This window comes from Oncorhynchus nerka, linkage group LG15, assembly GCF_034236695.1.
Source record: "Oncorhynchus nerka isolate Pitt River linkage group LG15, Oner_Uvic_2.0, whole genome shotgun sequence".
Classification (NCBI taxonomy): Eukaryota; Metazoa; Chordata; class Actinopteri; order Salmoniformes; family Salmonidae; genus Oncorhynchus; species Oncorhynchus nerka.
In genome coordinates this window covers 86,053,724-86,070,829 of record NC_088410.1, presented here as the reverse complement: position 1 = coordinate 86,070,829, position 17,106 = coordinate 86,053,724, and the positions used below count along the sequence as shown (strand labels likewise).

At 43.4% G+C, this 17,106-nt stretch overlaps 1 protein-coding gene across 3 annotated transcripts in view; it reads right to left on the bottom strand.

The window, feature by feature from the left end:
- Positions 1–17,106, bottom strand: part of LOC115142357 (voltage-dependent calcium channel subunit alpha-2/delta-2-like) — a 344,103-nt gene that overhangs the window by 131,782 nt on the left and 195,215 nt on the right. For all 3 annotated transcript variants that reach the window (XM_065001983.1, XM_065001986.1, XM_065001984.1), the window contains exon 6: positions 2,401–2,542. In XM_065001983.1, coding sequence (XP_064858055.1) covers positions 2,401–2,542 — 142 coding nt within the window. The remainder of the gene's footprint in view (positions 1–2,400; positions 2,543–17,106) is intronic.

Here is a 17,106-nt window from a genome sequence, read left to right as displayed (position 1 = left end):
AGGACTGTATTGTGATATAGAGACTCATGGAATTTTAAATTTGTTACAAGTACACAGCATATGAATAGGATGGAATGATGTTAATAAATCAGAAATGGTGTTCTGTGTCCTGATTGGCCATATTAGACCCTGCCAGGATGCCGATATCCCCAGGTGCCACAGAGGGTTAATGATCTGGCTGCAGATCCAAAGATTGCAGGTTAAATCCCACATATTCTTTAACCATGTTTCTTTTGAGAGAAATTGAGGCTCGGCCTGCTAAAAGAGAATGCTGTCTTTTACTCATCCAGATTTGTAAATCCAGTCAGTTATTCAGAATTTAGACCAACTGTAAAAAACAAAACATTTTGTAACAATTAACTGTTCAACTTCTTAGAAAACACAACCCTGTCTTATTTTTCATGATCTGAAAAGCAAAAGTGTTCCTAGATCAGCACTCATAGTATTGGATACCTGGTAAACATGGACCCAGAGGTACGCAGCATATAAAGAGGAAGAGGGGAAGTGATGGTGACTAACCCAGTTAACCGTTAGTTATGTCTAAGAAGGTTTAAAAGGACGCATGGAATTCCTGATTGACCATACAGCCATGGCTATATACTGAAAAAAAAAATCCATAAGAGCACTTCCCTGGTGGCACAGAGTATGAAAGACCTGGCTTGGGAACCAAACATTGCAAGAACAAACCCCACATATGCAGATTGTCAACATATGAAGTGTAAAACATATGGTTATATTTGTATGATTAATTGCTGTTTGAATATCTTCTAGATTAAAATGCTGTGTGTCTATCACCTTGGAGTGGGCCTACAATACAGTCATTAAATCTGGATGGAAACATAATGGGGATGTTATGCAGGTGAGTGAGGACCCAAAAGCGGTTTAACAGAAACAGAGTCAAATCAAATCAAATCTTTTGAACTTTTAAAGAACTCAGAAAGGCTGTTCCGTCAACGTTCTTGCAACATAAAAGGAATGTTTTGTGCACTCTGATACAAACATTATCTGAATGTCAGTACAACTGCACATTTTTAGTGTTTTGGGAACCTTTGTCTTGTCATATCTCCACAACTTTCCAAGGTTGGTTGTGGGAACAGTATGGGTACATTGCAAGAGATATGTTCCCAAAACACAAAATATGCTCAGCTGTGATGACATTCAAATAATGTTTAAGTTAGGTTGCACAGGACATTCCCTTAATGTTGTAAGAATGTTTACAGACTAAATGTGTTCTGGGAATGTTTTTGGAATATCAGGTGAATGTTTTTTGCACCCTAAAGGAAACATTGTGGAATCATCCGAACAACTGGACAGTTTTGGGGTTTTGGGAACATATCTTATGTGATGTTCCCACCAGACTGTTCCCACAACCAAATTAAACATTATGGGAACCTTTAAAGAAAAGATTAAATGTGTTCTAGGAATGTTCTTGCAACATCGGGTGAATGTTTTATATAAAAATTATATAATCATTAGCACAACTGGACAATTTTGTGTTATGAGAACATTTTCCGTAACCTAACAAATGTCCTGGGAACTTTCACAGAACCAATTTTGGTTTGTTGGTTAGAGAGAAAATAAAGGGTGACTGCGAGATTACAGCACCAGCAGGTACGTGTTCACTTTTGTCCATTTTTGGATGATTATGCCCGTTGTGCACACACACACGCACCCAGGCACGCACGCACACACGCACACACACACACACACACACACACACACACACACACACACACACACACACACACACACACACACACACACACACACACACACACACACACACACACAGCTACTGTGTGAACACTACTGCCATGTCCTATTATGTTACAGTATACAGTAAGCAAGTGTTGACTGATACACAGAGGAGCAGCACACAGTGCTCAGCTCACACCGTTGGAGGCTGCTGATGTCAAGGACGTCAGTGGAATAGTACATTATGAACCACATGGAAACCAAGCTTGATATCATTCCATTGACTCCATTCCAGGAGTTAATATGACCTGTCCTCCCCGCAGCTCAGGACCCCCTCAGAAACAAAATGAGGCATCTCAAGGATTTATCCTGTTAGAACATGTGTAATAAAAAACGTTGTATGTAACCTAGCAAAACAGGGCGTTAGGTAGCCTAGCGGCCAGTAACTGAAGGGTCGCTGGTTTGAATCCCTGAGCCAGCAAAGTGAAAAAATCTGCTGTTCTGCCCCTGAGCAAGGCAGTTAACCTCCTACAACAACTGGGCGCTGATGACGTGGATGTCTATTAAAGCAGCCCCCCGCACCTCTCTGATGCAGAAGACACATTTTGGTTGAATGTATCCAGTTTTGCAACTGCTAGGTATCATATTTCCTTCCCCAAAAAGGTCAGATCGTGTGTGTGGATGCCTGTGCAGCTTGGTACTTACAGCCCTTATAGATGTCTGTGGGGATCTGGACGGCGCTGTAGGAGTAGTTGACCTTGTTTTTAAAGTTGGGATCGTCCACAAACTCCAGCTTCATGGAGTAGGGGTTCTCCATCAGGTTCTCTTCCCCATCTCCGTCCTCCGTCTGCACAGAGAGACATACATAGAGAAAGAAACACACTGTTAATGAGATAAGTACAGTACAGGAGGAAATGCAGACAGACGAACGCAAACAGATATCCGCCCCGCAAAGCCACAAACAAACAGGAACACACTCACAAAGGATTGAATGCACAGGCACACGCACATACTCTCACGCACACACACACAGAAGCACACATGCACACTCCTGGATTAAACTACAAAAACAGCAATTACACCACTTTTTAGGCTGGGTTTGGATTCTATTCTTTGCCTCGTCACAAAGCAACAGCAGGTATCAAAGTAGACACAAAACAGTTGGAATCAATTAGTGTCCAAGATGGCTATCACAGACACATTAGGTGGCACACAAATTAAGTCTGACAATAATAACTAACAACCAACACTACTTAATCACAGCTTTCTCTGCCACCCACACAGGCTGCATCTCCACTAAGCCCATGCAGTGTTAGGTTAGGAAGCCAGCTGGAGCTGCCTTGTGTTATGTTAGACATTCAGAACAACAGAATGTCTATTATTCTGTAGTCTACCCACTAGCACACAACACAGAGCTATAGAGCTATAATGTGTTTACTGAGAGGATGACCTCTTCCATTAGTATTTAGCTGGGTTAGCCCGGTACATTACTTTCACAAAGTGACAAATGTCAAATAAGGACAAAAGAAATGTGGGAGTAAAACTTTTCCTATTAATGTGACATTTAGGATTCAATCTTGATTAGCTATCGACAGAGGACAAGCCTTGCCTTTTCAAGAGCCAATCGTGAAAATAAATAGGAGTTAGATCTAAACACATCCTCTGGTGGAGCTTATTCATTTATCTGTGCCTCCAAATCCTAAGGGATCTCACGAATATGCTGCAAGGTGCATACTGACAAAATATAGCACATACTGTATCTAATACCATACATGTAATCTCCGTTAACCTAGAAGTAAAATTTTGCGTAATTTGGTCAGCTACATGATTAACTTCTGTGTTCATACAGGGCCTTCAGTTAGTATTAATACCCCTTGACTTATTATGAATTCAAAATGGATTAAATATATTAATTTCTCACCCACCTACACACAATACCTCATAATGACAAAGTGAAAACATGTTTTTAGAAATGTTTGCACATTTATTGAAAATTAAATATAGAATATCTTTACGTATTTAAGTATTCATACCCCTGAGTCAATACTTTGTAGAAGCACATTGGCAGTGATTACAGCTGTGCAGCTTTCTGGGTAAGTCTCTAAGAGCTTTCCACACCTGAATTGTGCAACATTTGCTCATTATTCTTTTCAAAATTCTTCAAGCCCTGTCAAATTGGTTGTTGATCATGACTAAACAACCATTTTCAGGTCGTGCCATAGATTTAAAAAAGATTTAAGTAAAAACTGCCGCTGAGGTACATTCACTGTCTTCTTGGTAAGCAAATCCAGTGTAGATTTGGCCTTGTGTTGTAGCTTAGTGTCCTGCTGTCTGGTGGAAAGCACACTGAACCAGGTTTTCCTCTAGGATTTTGCCTGTGCTTATCTCCATTACAGTTATTTTTTATCCTGAAAAACTCCCCAGTCCTTAACAATTACAATTATACCCAGAACATGATGCAGTCACCACTATGTTTGAAAATATGGAGAGTGGTACACAGTGATGTGTTGTATTGGATTTGCCCCAAACATAACACTTTGTATTCAGGGCAAAAAAGTAATTGTTTTGCTACTTTTTTTTGGAGTATTACTTTAGTTGCAAACAAGATGCATATTTTGGAATATATTTATTCTGTACAGGCTTCCTTCTTTTCACTTTCATTTAGGTTAGTATTATGGAGTAACTAGAATGTTGTTGATCCACCCTCAGTTTTCTCCTATCACAGCCATTACACTCTGTAACTGTTTAAAAGTCACCATTGGCCTCATGGTGAAATCCCTGAGCAGTTTCCTTCCTCTCCTGTATCTTCGTAGTGACTGGGTGTACTGATACACCATTTGAAGTGTAATTAATAACTTCAACATCCTCAAAAGGATATTCATTGTTTTTCATTGCTTTTTTTTATTTGTACCCATCTACCAATAGGTTCCCTTTTTTGCGAGGCGTTGGAAAACCTCCCTGGTCTTTATGGTTGAATCTGTGTTTGGAATTCACTGCTCGACTGAGGGATCTTACAGATAATTGTATGTGTGGGGTACAGAGATGAAGTAGTCATTCAAAAATCATGTTAAACACTATTATTGCACAAGGAGTGAGTCCATGCAACTTATTATATGACTTGTTAAGTACATTTTTAGTCCTGAACTTATTTAGGCCATAACAAAGGGTATGAATACTTATTGACTGAAGACATTTTATCTTTTCATTTTTAATTAACTAGTAAATATGTTGAAAAACATAATTCCACTTTGACATTATGGGGTATTGTGTGTAGACCAGTACTCAACTAACATTTGGTAAAAAATGAATTCAGGCTGTAACACAACAGAATGGGGAAAATGTCAAGTACTGTATGTGAATACTTTCTGAAGGCCCTGTACGTATTAGAAATGGAGAGTTCCAGTCTTCACCCTCCGATCTGTGTGGGCACACGTGTGAAGCACTGGAGCACCGCCTTAAACGTACAAATAACCAGTGACGAAAACCCCAACACTGAAACTAATACTGCTCGGATCTCACGCATCCCATTCAGTCCTGGCAGATTCTCTCGGTCACACGCAGAATCTGCCCACGGAGAGATTACCACCATTGAGAAGGTATGAGAGGAAGCCATGCTGAATATATAGCATACCATCAGGAAAGGGAAGCCAAGACATACAATTCTTAATCTACGCACAAAATAAGTCTATACTGTGCATACTGTATTATAAGTGTAATAAAATACAATCCTAAAACTGACAGACACATGTCAGTGCATAACACAAATACTCACACATCCGAAGAGGAGGGTGGTGGCAGGCAGAACAAACAAAAAAACTAAGACAAAAAACAAATACTCAAATACAGTACAGTACAATACAATACAGTACAGTACACACTGAGACATGCCCATATATCTCTCTTTAATGGAGTAGCAAGGGTTCATTGGATTTGACATGGTAAAAACGGTTTGTTTTTCACAAATTTGTATTCAAGCCTCATGCTCTGTGCAGGAATTGATCGATGGCCTGTCTTTAATTGTCTATTAAAAAGCAATTGCAAGCTGTTGTTGGAAGTGAAGGTAAGAGCAGAGCAGGCCGACAGTTGTGAAGATAGTCCACTGAATGTCAACGATAGCGACATTTTAGTGACACACCAGGACCACATGCTACCTTACAGGAAACGCATCATCAACTGTCTCTGTCTCCCGCTCTGCGTGTGTCACTCTCACACATACACCTGCAGTACATGCACATACACGATTGTAAATCAAAGGTGACAAACATTAGCAAAAATCGATACAAACGTTCCGTCATAAAACTCACACTCTAGGCTATACTCTCTGGCTGCACTCTCTGGCTACGCTCTCTGGCTGCGCTCTCTGGCTACACGCTCTGGCTACACTCTCTGGCCACACTCTCTGGCTATACTCTCTGGCTATACTCTCTGGTTGAACTCTCTGGCTACACTCTCTGGCTACACTCTCTGGCTGCACTCTCTGGCTATACTCTCTGGCTATACTCTCTGGCTGCACTCTCTGGCTATACTCTCTGGCTGCACTCTCTGGCTACACTCTCTGGCTACACTCTCTGGCTACACTCTCTGGCTGCACTCTCTGGCTGCACTCTCTGGCTATACTCTCTGTCTATACTCTCTGGCTGCACTCTCTGGCTGCACTCTCTGGCTACACTTTCTGGCTACGCTCTCTGGCTACGCTCTCTGGCTGCGCTCTCTGGCTGCGCTCTCTGGCTATGCTCTGTGGCTACACTCTCTGGCTGCGCTCTCTGCCTATGCTCTCTGGCTGCGCTCTCTGGCTATGCTCTCGGGCTACACTCTCTGGCTATACTCTCTGGCTGCACTCACTGGCTACACTCTCTGGCTACACTCTCTGGATATGGCCCTTGTGTCATCACTTTAATCTCCACCAGGTTTCCCCTTTCTTATTTAGACTTACAAAAACCTACCAGACTTGATACTCCCCATCTCTGAGTCCTATCTCTCCCTATTCACCCCTCACCACACATTTGACAGTAAGAACATTACAATAAAACTTCCACAGCCACATTTTCAATTTATATCTCTTAAACGGTCTCCTATTCCTCAACTCATCTATTAATTCTGTCTAAACCTTCCTGTTCGTTTTCTCCCTCTTTGCCTGTCAATCATCTCCAACTGCATCCCAATATGAACCTGCCCCACTCAACCATGAGTTGAGGTACGTGGAACAGGGACGTGATAAGATGTGCTGTTTTTAACGGCGACAAGGTAAAAGTGGATTGTGTGACAGTGACATTGAAGATTGGTTGACAAATATAATACAAGTCTAGCGATATTACAGCAAAGACAATGCATTTGTTCGTGATCATGCTTATTCATTTGCATCAGCAAGGGTGAGAAGGTTAGAGTTGGATGTTGATCTATCAGAGAGGTTCACTTGATTACTGATGCAGTCCTTCAAACACGCGAGGACATTGTGTTAAGGGCAGTTTGGTGGCATGGGTGATTAGGTAGGACTTGCTGGTTCATCGGTGAAGATGATTAGGTTAGAGATGCTGGTTTATCAGATACAGAGAAAGTGGGTTAGGAATGCTGGAAGCGTTAGTTCCGAAAAAAGTCTCTGGGTTAGAGGGTGAAGGGGATTGGCTTAGAGAAAATGGTTGCATTATTTACAGTGAAAGTGATTGGCTTAGAGAAAATAGTTGCATCATTTACAGCGAAGTTGATTGGCTTTGAGAAAATGATTTCATTATTTACAGTGAAGATGATTGGCTTAGAGAAGCTGAGTTATCAATAACGGTGAAGGTGATTGGGTTTAGAAACCCCTTGTGCATCAGCAGCGTATTATGGAGTCCCTTCCCAGTGTTTGTTTAACCCTCAGCCTGACTGTCATTTCAGTGAGGCCCTTTTTCCCCGAAGAGCCCAATCATAATTAACCAAGGCAGCTTCTAATTAGGAGCTAAATAAATCCACACAGGAAAGACTGATTGGTTCATTTTCTTCAGCCATCCACCACCTGTTTTGCTCGATTCATTACCCAAATTGTTAATTTCATCTCCCCATTCTCAATGTTTTATTCAAAGGTTGAAGAAGCCAGGAGCAACCTTTTGAAGACTCTTTTATTTCCACCTTTACTCACCCAGACTACAATCATCTCTCGCTCCTGATCCAGCTTATCCCTTTGATATTATTGTGTGTGTGTGAGTGTGTGTGCAACCAGTTTGAAATGGCTAGCTAGTTTTTCAATCGGTGAAATCACTAGCTCTGAGACTTTGAAGTAGTTGTTTCACTCGGCTTTTGTGGAGCAATAGGTAATGATGCTTCATGGAAGGCAGCTGTTGATGGTCCATGGTTCGAGCCTAGTTGGCTCAGTTGGCCTTGGCCAAGCTGCTGGGGTTGCTGCGCAGAAGGAGATGGTCAAAGAGGGGTGAGTGTAACCGGTGTGAAATGGCTAGCTAGTTAACGGTGTGCGCTAGTGACGTCACTCGCTCTGAGACCTTGAAGTAGAAACAAACTGGGTTTTCACAGTGTAATGTAATGCAAAGAAAATCAAAACACTAAATGACTGTGTTTCAAATGGAATGCTAAGCTAGAATAATAATAGTTTTGCCAGCTAGATGTCCGACATCTCTGCTACTTGCCCTCAACCAAATCGTTACCTTGGAACATAATTTACAATTTATACGTATTTCACTAGCAGCCAAATAACAGTATCAAATCAAAGTGAGATAATGCATAACACAGACCATTGCAATTTCACCCCGAGTGAGCGATGTCTGTTCCCTGCTGAAGCCTAAGTAATAATCTTCTATTGGGGGGCCTGATCTTGTCTCTTTCATTTGGGTATTTCTTGCAGAGAGATTCCCCCCCCAACAATGGCAGAAAATACAACTCTAAAATCAATAACATATTATTCTACACTCCTAGAAGATATGTGCTAAGTAGAACCATATAGGGTTCTTCAGTTTGTCCCCATAGGGGAATGCTTTTTGGTGCTGTTTAGAACCCTTTGCAGATGGTTATATCTAGAACCCTCTATGTAGGGTTCTTCAAAGAACCCCATGTATATGGTTCTACCTAGAACCCTCTATGAAGGGTTGTACCAAGGACAATTGTATCATCTAAAGGTTCTTCCTAGAAACTTCTTTGAAGGGTTCTACCGAGAACCCTTTTATCTTTGGACAGCGCTTCCTAGAACCCTCTATGAATGGTTCCACCAGCCTTATTAGCCTTTAACAATGTATTATTTAAGACAATACATTATATATAAGGCTTTTATTTGAGGGCCTAGTTATACCCTAACACAGTGGTGTTACGAATCTCCTAGTTTACAGGCCAAATGAGGCCTGTAAGTCACACTATGCTGGCTTGCAAAGCAATGTGTAATTCCTATTGGAATCCAGCCAGGGTAAGGATATCCAACAAGTGGAATTTTGTACCACCCGGAACCTGCATTCAGAATGACTGGCAGGGTAGGGAGGAATGAATACTGAGACTGCCTCAATCATCTAGACTTGAACAACCATCTCAGTAACGGGTGCAATAACTTCAACAGATTGGATTAGTTTAGAAAACTGTATGTTATTTATCTTTGTGTAGCATAAAATTAATCAACCAATCAATGTACATGCAGAAACACAGATATTACAGTAAAACAAACAATTCTGAAAATGATCTCTGCAATAGAGCATGCTGGGAAATATTACTGTATATATGGTTCTACATAGAACCTTTCTTGTCTGCCAAACAATCCTTATTTTAATCATCAAATAACCCTTTCTTCAAAAAACTGTTCTTAGGTTGCTAAAGGTTGTAGGTAGAACCCTTTGCCGTACAAAGAACCCTTGTCTTCCAAAATGGGTTCTTCTGATCAAAACGGTTCTTGGTAGAACCCTATTCATCTGCAAAGAACCCTTTTGGAACCCCTTTTTCTAAGAGTGAACTGATAGCAAATGCGGTGGTGCTGGGACCAAAAAGACAGGCCAAGACATCATGCCTATGACATTTAATGTGTCCATGTGTGTCTGTGTGTGTATTAAATTCATAGTAAGAGGGATTTATAATTGGAACCTGACAATGAAAACAGTTAATTGTCAAAAGCCCAGGGTTAGATTAGATTAGAGTTTATTAGTTACATGCACAGGGGGAGCAGGTCACTGACTAGTGGTGGCTATTCAGCATCCTGATGGTCTGGGGGTTGAATCGATTGGCCAGTCTGACAGTTTTCGCCATGATGCTCGTCAGAGTGATGGAACAGGGCGTAGCTTGGGTGGCTGAGGTCCCTGATGATCTTCTTAGCCTTCCTGTGTCAACTATTTCTATATCCTATTTCGCAACAAAGCATCCTTCACTCATGCTGCCAAACATACCCTTGTAAAACTGACCATCCTACCAATCCTCGACTTTGGCGATGTCATTTACAAAATAGCCTCCAATAACCTACTCAACAAATTGGATGCAGTCTATCACAGTGCCATCTGTTTTGTCACCAAAGCCCGGTATACTACCCACCATTGCGACCTGTACGCTCTCGTTGGCTGGCCCTCGCTTCATACTCGTTGCCAAACCCACTGGCTCCAGGTCATCTACAAGACCTTGCTAGGTAAAGTCCCCCCTTATCTCAGCTCGCTGGTCACCATAGCATCACCCACCTATAGCACACGCTCCAGCAGGTATATCTCTCTGGTCACCCCCAAAACCAATTCCTCCTTTGGCCGCCTCTCCTTCCAATTCTCTGCTGCCAATGACTGGAATGAACTACAAAAATCTCTGAAACTGGAAACACATACAGTGGGGAGAACTAGTCTTTGATACACTGCCGATTTTTGCAGCTTTTCCTACTTATAAAGCATGTAGAGGTCTTTAATTTTTATCATAGGTACACTTCAACTGTGAGAGACGGAATCTAAAACAAAAATCCAGAAAATCACATTGATTTTTAAGTAATTAATTAGCATGTTATTGCATGACATAAGTATTTGATCACCTACCAACCAGTAATAATTCCGGCTCTCACAGACCTGTTCGTTTTTCTTTAAGAAGCCCTCCTGTTCTCCACTCATTACCTGTATTAACTGCACCTGTTTGAACTCGTTACCTGTATAAAAGACACCTGTCCACACACTCAATCAAACAGCCTCCAACCTCTCCACGATGGCCAATTACCAGAGAGCTGTGTAAGGACATCAGGGATACAATTGTAGACCTGCACAAGGCTGGGATGGGCTACAGGACAATAGGCAAGCAGCTTGGTGAGAAGGCAACAACTGTTTGCGCAATTATTAGAAAATGGAAGAAGTTCAAGATGACGGTCAATCACCCTCGGTCTGGGGCTCCATGCAAGATCTCACCTTGTGGGGCATCAATGATCATGAGGAAGGTGAGGGACCAGCCCAGAACTACACGGCAGGACCTGGTCAATGACCCGAAGAGAGCTGGGACCACAGTCTCAAAGAAAACCATTAGTAACACACTACGCCGTCATGGATTAAAATCCTGCAGCGCACGCAAGGTCCCCCTGCTCAAGCCAGCGCATGTCCAGGCCCGTCTGAAGTTTGCCAATGACCATTTGGATGATCCAGAGGAGGAATGGGAGGAATGGGAGAAGGTATTGTGGTCTGATGAGCTTTTTGGTCTAAACTCCACTTGCCGTGTTTGGAGGAAGAAGTAGGATGAGTACAACCCCAAGAACACCATCCCAACCTTGAAGCATGGAGGTGGCAACATCATTCTTTGGGGATGCTTTTCTGCAAAGGGGACAGGATGACTGCACCATATTGAGGGGAGGATGGATGGGGCCATGTATCGCGAGATCTTGGCCAACAACCTCCTTCCCTCAGCAAGAGCATTGAAGATGGGTCGTGGCTGGGTCTTCCAGCATGACAACGACCCGAAACACACAGCCAGGACAACTAAGGAGTGGCTCCGTAAGAAGCATCTCAAGGTCCTGGAGTGGCCTAGCCAGTCTCCAGCCCCGAACCCAATAGAACATCTTTGGAGGGAGCTGAAAGTCCGTATTGGCCAGCGACAGCCCCGAAACCTGAAGGATCTGGAGAAGGTCTGTATGGAGGAGTGGGCCAAAATCACTGCTGCAGTGTGTGCAAACCTGGTCAAGAACTACAGGAAATGTATGATCTCTGTAATTGCAAACAAAGGTTTCTGTACCAAATATTAAGTTCTGCTTTTCTGGGGCGGCAGGGTAGCCTAGTGGTTAGAGCGTTGGTCTAGTAACCGGAAGGTTGCAAGTTCAAACCCCCGAGCTGACAAGGTACAAATCTGTTGTTCTGCCACTGAACAGGCAGTTAACCCACTGTTCCTAGGCCGTCATTGAAAATAAGAATTTGTTCTTAACTGACTTGCCTAGTTAAATAAAGGTAAAAATAAATTATGTCATGCAATAAAATGCAAATTAATTACTTAAAAATCATACAATGTGATTTTCTGGATTTTTGTTTTATATTCCGTCTCTCACAGTTGAAGTGTACCTTTGATAGAATTTACAGACCTCTACATGCTTTGTAAGTAGGAAAACCTGCAAAACGGCAGTGTATCACTGTAGCACTTGTCATCTCTTGTCATCTCACTTGTCATCTCCCGTCTGGATTACTGCAACTCGCTGTTGGCTGGGCTCCCTGCCTGTGCCATTAAACCCCTACAACTCATCCAGAACGCCGCAGCCCGTCTGGTGTTCAACCTTCCCAAGTTCTCTCACGTCACCCCGCTCCTCCGCTCCCTCCACTGGCTTCCAGTTGAAGCTCGCATCCGCTACAAGACCATGGTGCTTGCCTACGGAGCTGTGAGGGGAACGGCACCTCAGTACCTCCAGGCTCTGATCAGGCCCTACACCCAAACAAGGGCACTGCGTTCATCCACCTCTGGCCTGCTCGCCTCCCTACCACTGAGGAAGTACAGTTCCCGCTCAGCCCAGTCAAAACTGTTCGCTGCTCTGGCCCCCCAATGGTGGAACAAACTCCCTCACGACGCCAGGACAGCGGAGTCAATCACCACCTTCCGGAGACACCTGAAACCCCACCTCTTTAAGGAATACCTAGGATAGGATAAAGTAATCCCTCTCACCCCCTCCCCTGAAAAGATTTAGATGCACTACTGTTCCACTGGAGGTCATAAGGTGAATGCACCAATTTGTAAGTCGCTCTGGATAAGAGCGTCTGCTAAATGACTTAAATGTAAATGTAAATGTATCAAATACTAGTTCTCCCCACTGTATCTCCCTCACTAGCTTTAAGCACCAGCTGTCATAGCAGCTCACAGATTACTGCACCTGTACATAGCCCATCTATAATTTAGCCCAAACAACTACCTCTTTCCTACTGTATATATTTTTATTTTATTTATTTATTTTGCTCCTTTGCACCCCATTATTTTTATTTCTACTACTTTTTTTTTTTTTCTACTACTTATTTCTACTACTATTTCTACTACTTTTTTTTTTTTTCTACTACTTATTTCTACTACTTTGCACATTCTTCCACTGCAAATCTACCATTCCAGTGTTTTACTTGCTATATTGCCTTTACCTCCCTTATCTCACCTCATTTGCTCACATCGTATGTAGACTTGTTTCTACTATATTATTGACTGTATGTTTGTTTTACTCCATGTGTAACTCTGTTGTTGTATGTGTCGAACTGCTTTGCTTTATCTTGGCCAGGTCGCAATTGTAAATGAGAACTTGTTCTCAACTTGCCTACCTGGTTAAATAAAGGTGGGGGGGGAAACAACTGGTGTTGAAGAGTCGAGGTTGAAGAGTCTCTGTCATGCCTTCTTCACCATGGTGTCTGTGTGGTTTGACCATTCCAGCTTCTCAGAGATTTTTTTGAATTTTTTTAACGTCTCCACTGCGGTTCCGTTGATGAGGATGGGGGAGTGCCTAACCTGGCTCCTCCTGAATTCCACAATCAGCTCCTTTGTTTTGCTGATGCTGAGGGAGAGGTTATTTACCTGGCACCCCGCCGTCAGAGTGCCTACCTCCTCTTTGTAGGCCGTCTCATCGTAGTTGGTAATCAGGTCTACCTACTACTGTGGTGTCTCAGCAAACTTGATGATGTAGTTGGAACTGTGTGAGGCCATGCAGTCGTGGATTTACAGGGAGTACAGGAGGGGACTTGTTGAAGATCAGTGTGGAGGAGATGACATAGCCTACTTTCACCACCTGGGGGTGGCCCGTCAGGAAGTCCAGGACCCAGTTGCATAAGGATGAGTTCAGTCCCAGGGCCGTGAGCTTTGTGGTGAGCTAAGACGACACTATGGTATTGAAGGCCGAGCTGTAGTCAGTGAACAGCATCCTCACAAATGCATTCCTTTTGTTCAGGTGGGTGAGGGCAGTGTGCAGTGCAATTGCATTGTCCTTGGATCTGTCTGGGGCGGTAAGCGAATTGGAGAGGGTCGAGTGTGTCGGGGAGGTAGGAGGTGATATAGACTTTGACTAGCCTCTTGAAGCACTTCATGATGACGGAAGTGAGTGCTAGGTGTTGGTAATCATGCAGTTCAGTTACTTTCCCTTTATTGGGCACGGGGATGATAGTGGATGATAGTGGATATCTTGAAGCAGGAGGGAACAACTGCCTGAGCGAGAGAGAGATTGAAAATGTCAGAAAACACATCCGCTAGCTGGTCTGCACACACATGCTCTGAGGGCATGGCTAGAGAAGCCGTCTGGGCCGGGAGCCTTGCGAGGGTTAACATGTTTGAATGACTTACATATGTCCTCCGTGGAGACCGTAAGCATGTGGCCCTTGTTATCGTCAGGGGTTCACCTCTGCAGCACAGAGTCGTAATGCTTGAAGCGTGAGAAAAAGGTGTTTAGCTTGTCCGGTAGCGCGGCGTTGGTGTTCGCAACGTGACTGGCTTTCTTTTTGTAATCTGTGATCGTTAGAAGCCCCTGACACATACGCCTCGTGCCCGACCAGCTGAATTGCTCCTTCACTTTGTCCCTATACGTGTGTGTCTCATCATCTTGATCGATCTGCGCAGGTCATATTTGTACTGTTTAACCATACAATTGTCCTCGGTCACCTTGCCATGTTAATAAGCAGCTAGAGTTGGGTAAGGATAAGGGCAAGACTAGTGGGCTAGATCTCAAGATAGTTTTAACATGAGGTGTTATTCATCCCACTACTAAGCAATTCCATCCAATGCTTCCTCCAGACATACTACTGTGGAATATTCCTTTAAAAAATGAATAGCCGCTATATGCTGTTTTTACGCCTGGACACAGAGATCCGGAGATGGAGGACACAGACAGTGTCACCTTTTGGGCAGGCAGAACTGTGGTGGTACTCACTTACGTTCCCAAGGGTACTGTGGGATACGGGTGCCACAAAGGCCATCAATTCAAAGTTGTGAGCGATATGGAGTCCAGAACATCTGGCGAACATTCTAATTATGGAGTGTTTATACTGGAGGGGTGGAGGGACACACTACAACCCGGGAGAGAAAGGGATGATTGGATGAACAGACATGGGGAGAGGAGGGACGGAGAAGACAGGACAGAGGTTAGGTTAGAGGGAGGGTACAGGAGTAAGGGTCAGCTGGAGAGAGTAAACACTGTGGACCAGTGACAGGACACAGGGTGGTGATGGAGGTGAAGGAATAGGAGGGTGGAAAAGAAGTAGGAAGCAGTGGGAGAGGGCAAAGGATACAGGATGCTGGAGAAACTAAACACTCCTCCAAAAGCTCCCTCACTTACCTCTTCATAACCAGTCACTTGGTTCTGGACACAATGGAGGTGGGGTGACCTTTAGCGGTATGCTGTGGTGCGCCATGGGTTTTGTCAGGGGCTTGGCCTCAGCAGTACCATTTTAATGATGACCGATGTCCTCCAATTAGACGTGTTGACAGGCCCTAAAGTGCTGTGTCATTAATCACAGGAGGGCTGCCTCCGCACACCATGAAAATCACACCGTGATTTATAACATAGCTAGCTCTTCTCTCTGTCCGTCCACATATTTCTCTATCTCCATCTTTTTCTTTTTTCTCTCTCTGTCCCACCATTACTCTCCTCCATCTCTCTCTGTCTCCGTCATCTTACTCTCTCTCCTCTGTCTCTCCCTCCTTATTCATTCCTTCCTTCCTTTTGTGCTCGGACAATGTAGGGAATTCATGCATTTGATACTGATAGCCAATTAATCAGGTGGCTTGGTAGCACAAAGAGGAGTGGTGAGTCACTGTGACCTTTACATCTTCTGGAAGGACTAATAACCGTTCCCAGACCAGTGACAGACTAAGGCATTGTCAGGACACCCTGCATAGGGCTCCCGAGAGGCGTCACTACAGACCCTGGTCTGATTCCAGGCTGTATCACAACCGGCTGTGATTGGGAGTCCCATAGGGTGGCACACAATTGGCCGGGGTTTGGCCAGGGTAGACAGTCATCGTAAATAAGAATTTGCTCTTAACTGACTTGCCTAGCTAAATAAAAATAAAATGCCTTCTACAGAGGATTGTGGACTCAGCAGGTGGATCTATAGGTGACTCATATTAATAGCGACGTTACATGAAGTCTCGATAGTTACTATACAGCCATGTACAGTTGAAGTCGCAAGTTGACATATACCTTAGCCAAATACATTTCAACTCAGTTTTTCACAACTCCTGACATTTAATCCTAGTAAAAATGCCCTGTCTTAGGTCAGTTAGGATCACCACTTAATTTTAAGAATGTGAAATGTCAGAATAATAGTAGAGAAAATTATTTATTTAGGCTTTTATTTCTTTCATCACATTCCCAGTCGGTCAGAAGTTTACATACACTCAATTAGTATTTGGTAGCATTTATTTTAAATAGTTTAACTTGGGTCAAATGTTTTGGGTAGCCTTCCATAAGCTTCCCACAATAAGTTGGGTGAATGTTGGCCTATTCCTCCTGACAGAGCTGGTGTAACTGAGTCTGGTTTGTAGGCCTCCTTGCTCTCACACGCTTTTTCAGTTCTGCCCACAAATCTTCTATGGGATTGAGGTCAGGGCTTTGTGATGGCCACTCCAATACCTTGACTAGTGTTGTCCTTAAGCCAATTTGCCACAGCTTTGGAGTATGCTACCAAGCTTTAACTTCCTGACAGATGTCTTGAGGTCATTGTCCATTTGGAAGACCCATTTGCGACCAAGTTTTAACTTCCTGATGAGATTGAGATGTTGCTTCAATCTATCCACATAATATCCCCCCTCATGATGCCATCTATTTTGTGAAGTGCACCGGTCCCTCCTGCAGTGAAGCACCCCCACAACATGATGCTGCCACCCCCGTGCTTCACGGTTGGGATGGTGTTCTTCAGCTTGCAAGCCTCCCCCTTTTTCCTCCAAACATAATGATGGTCATTATGGCCAAACAGTTCTATTTTTGTTTCATCAGACCAGAGGACATTTCTTCCCATGTGTAGTTGCAAACTGTAATGTGGCTTTTTTTATGGCGGTTTT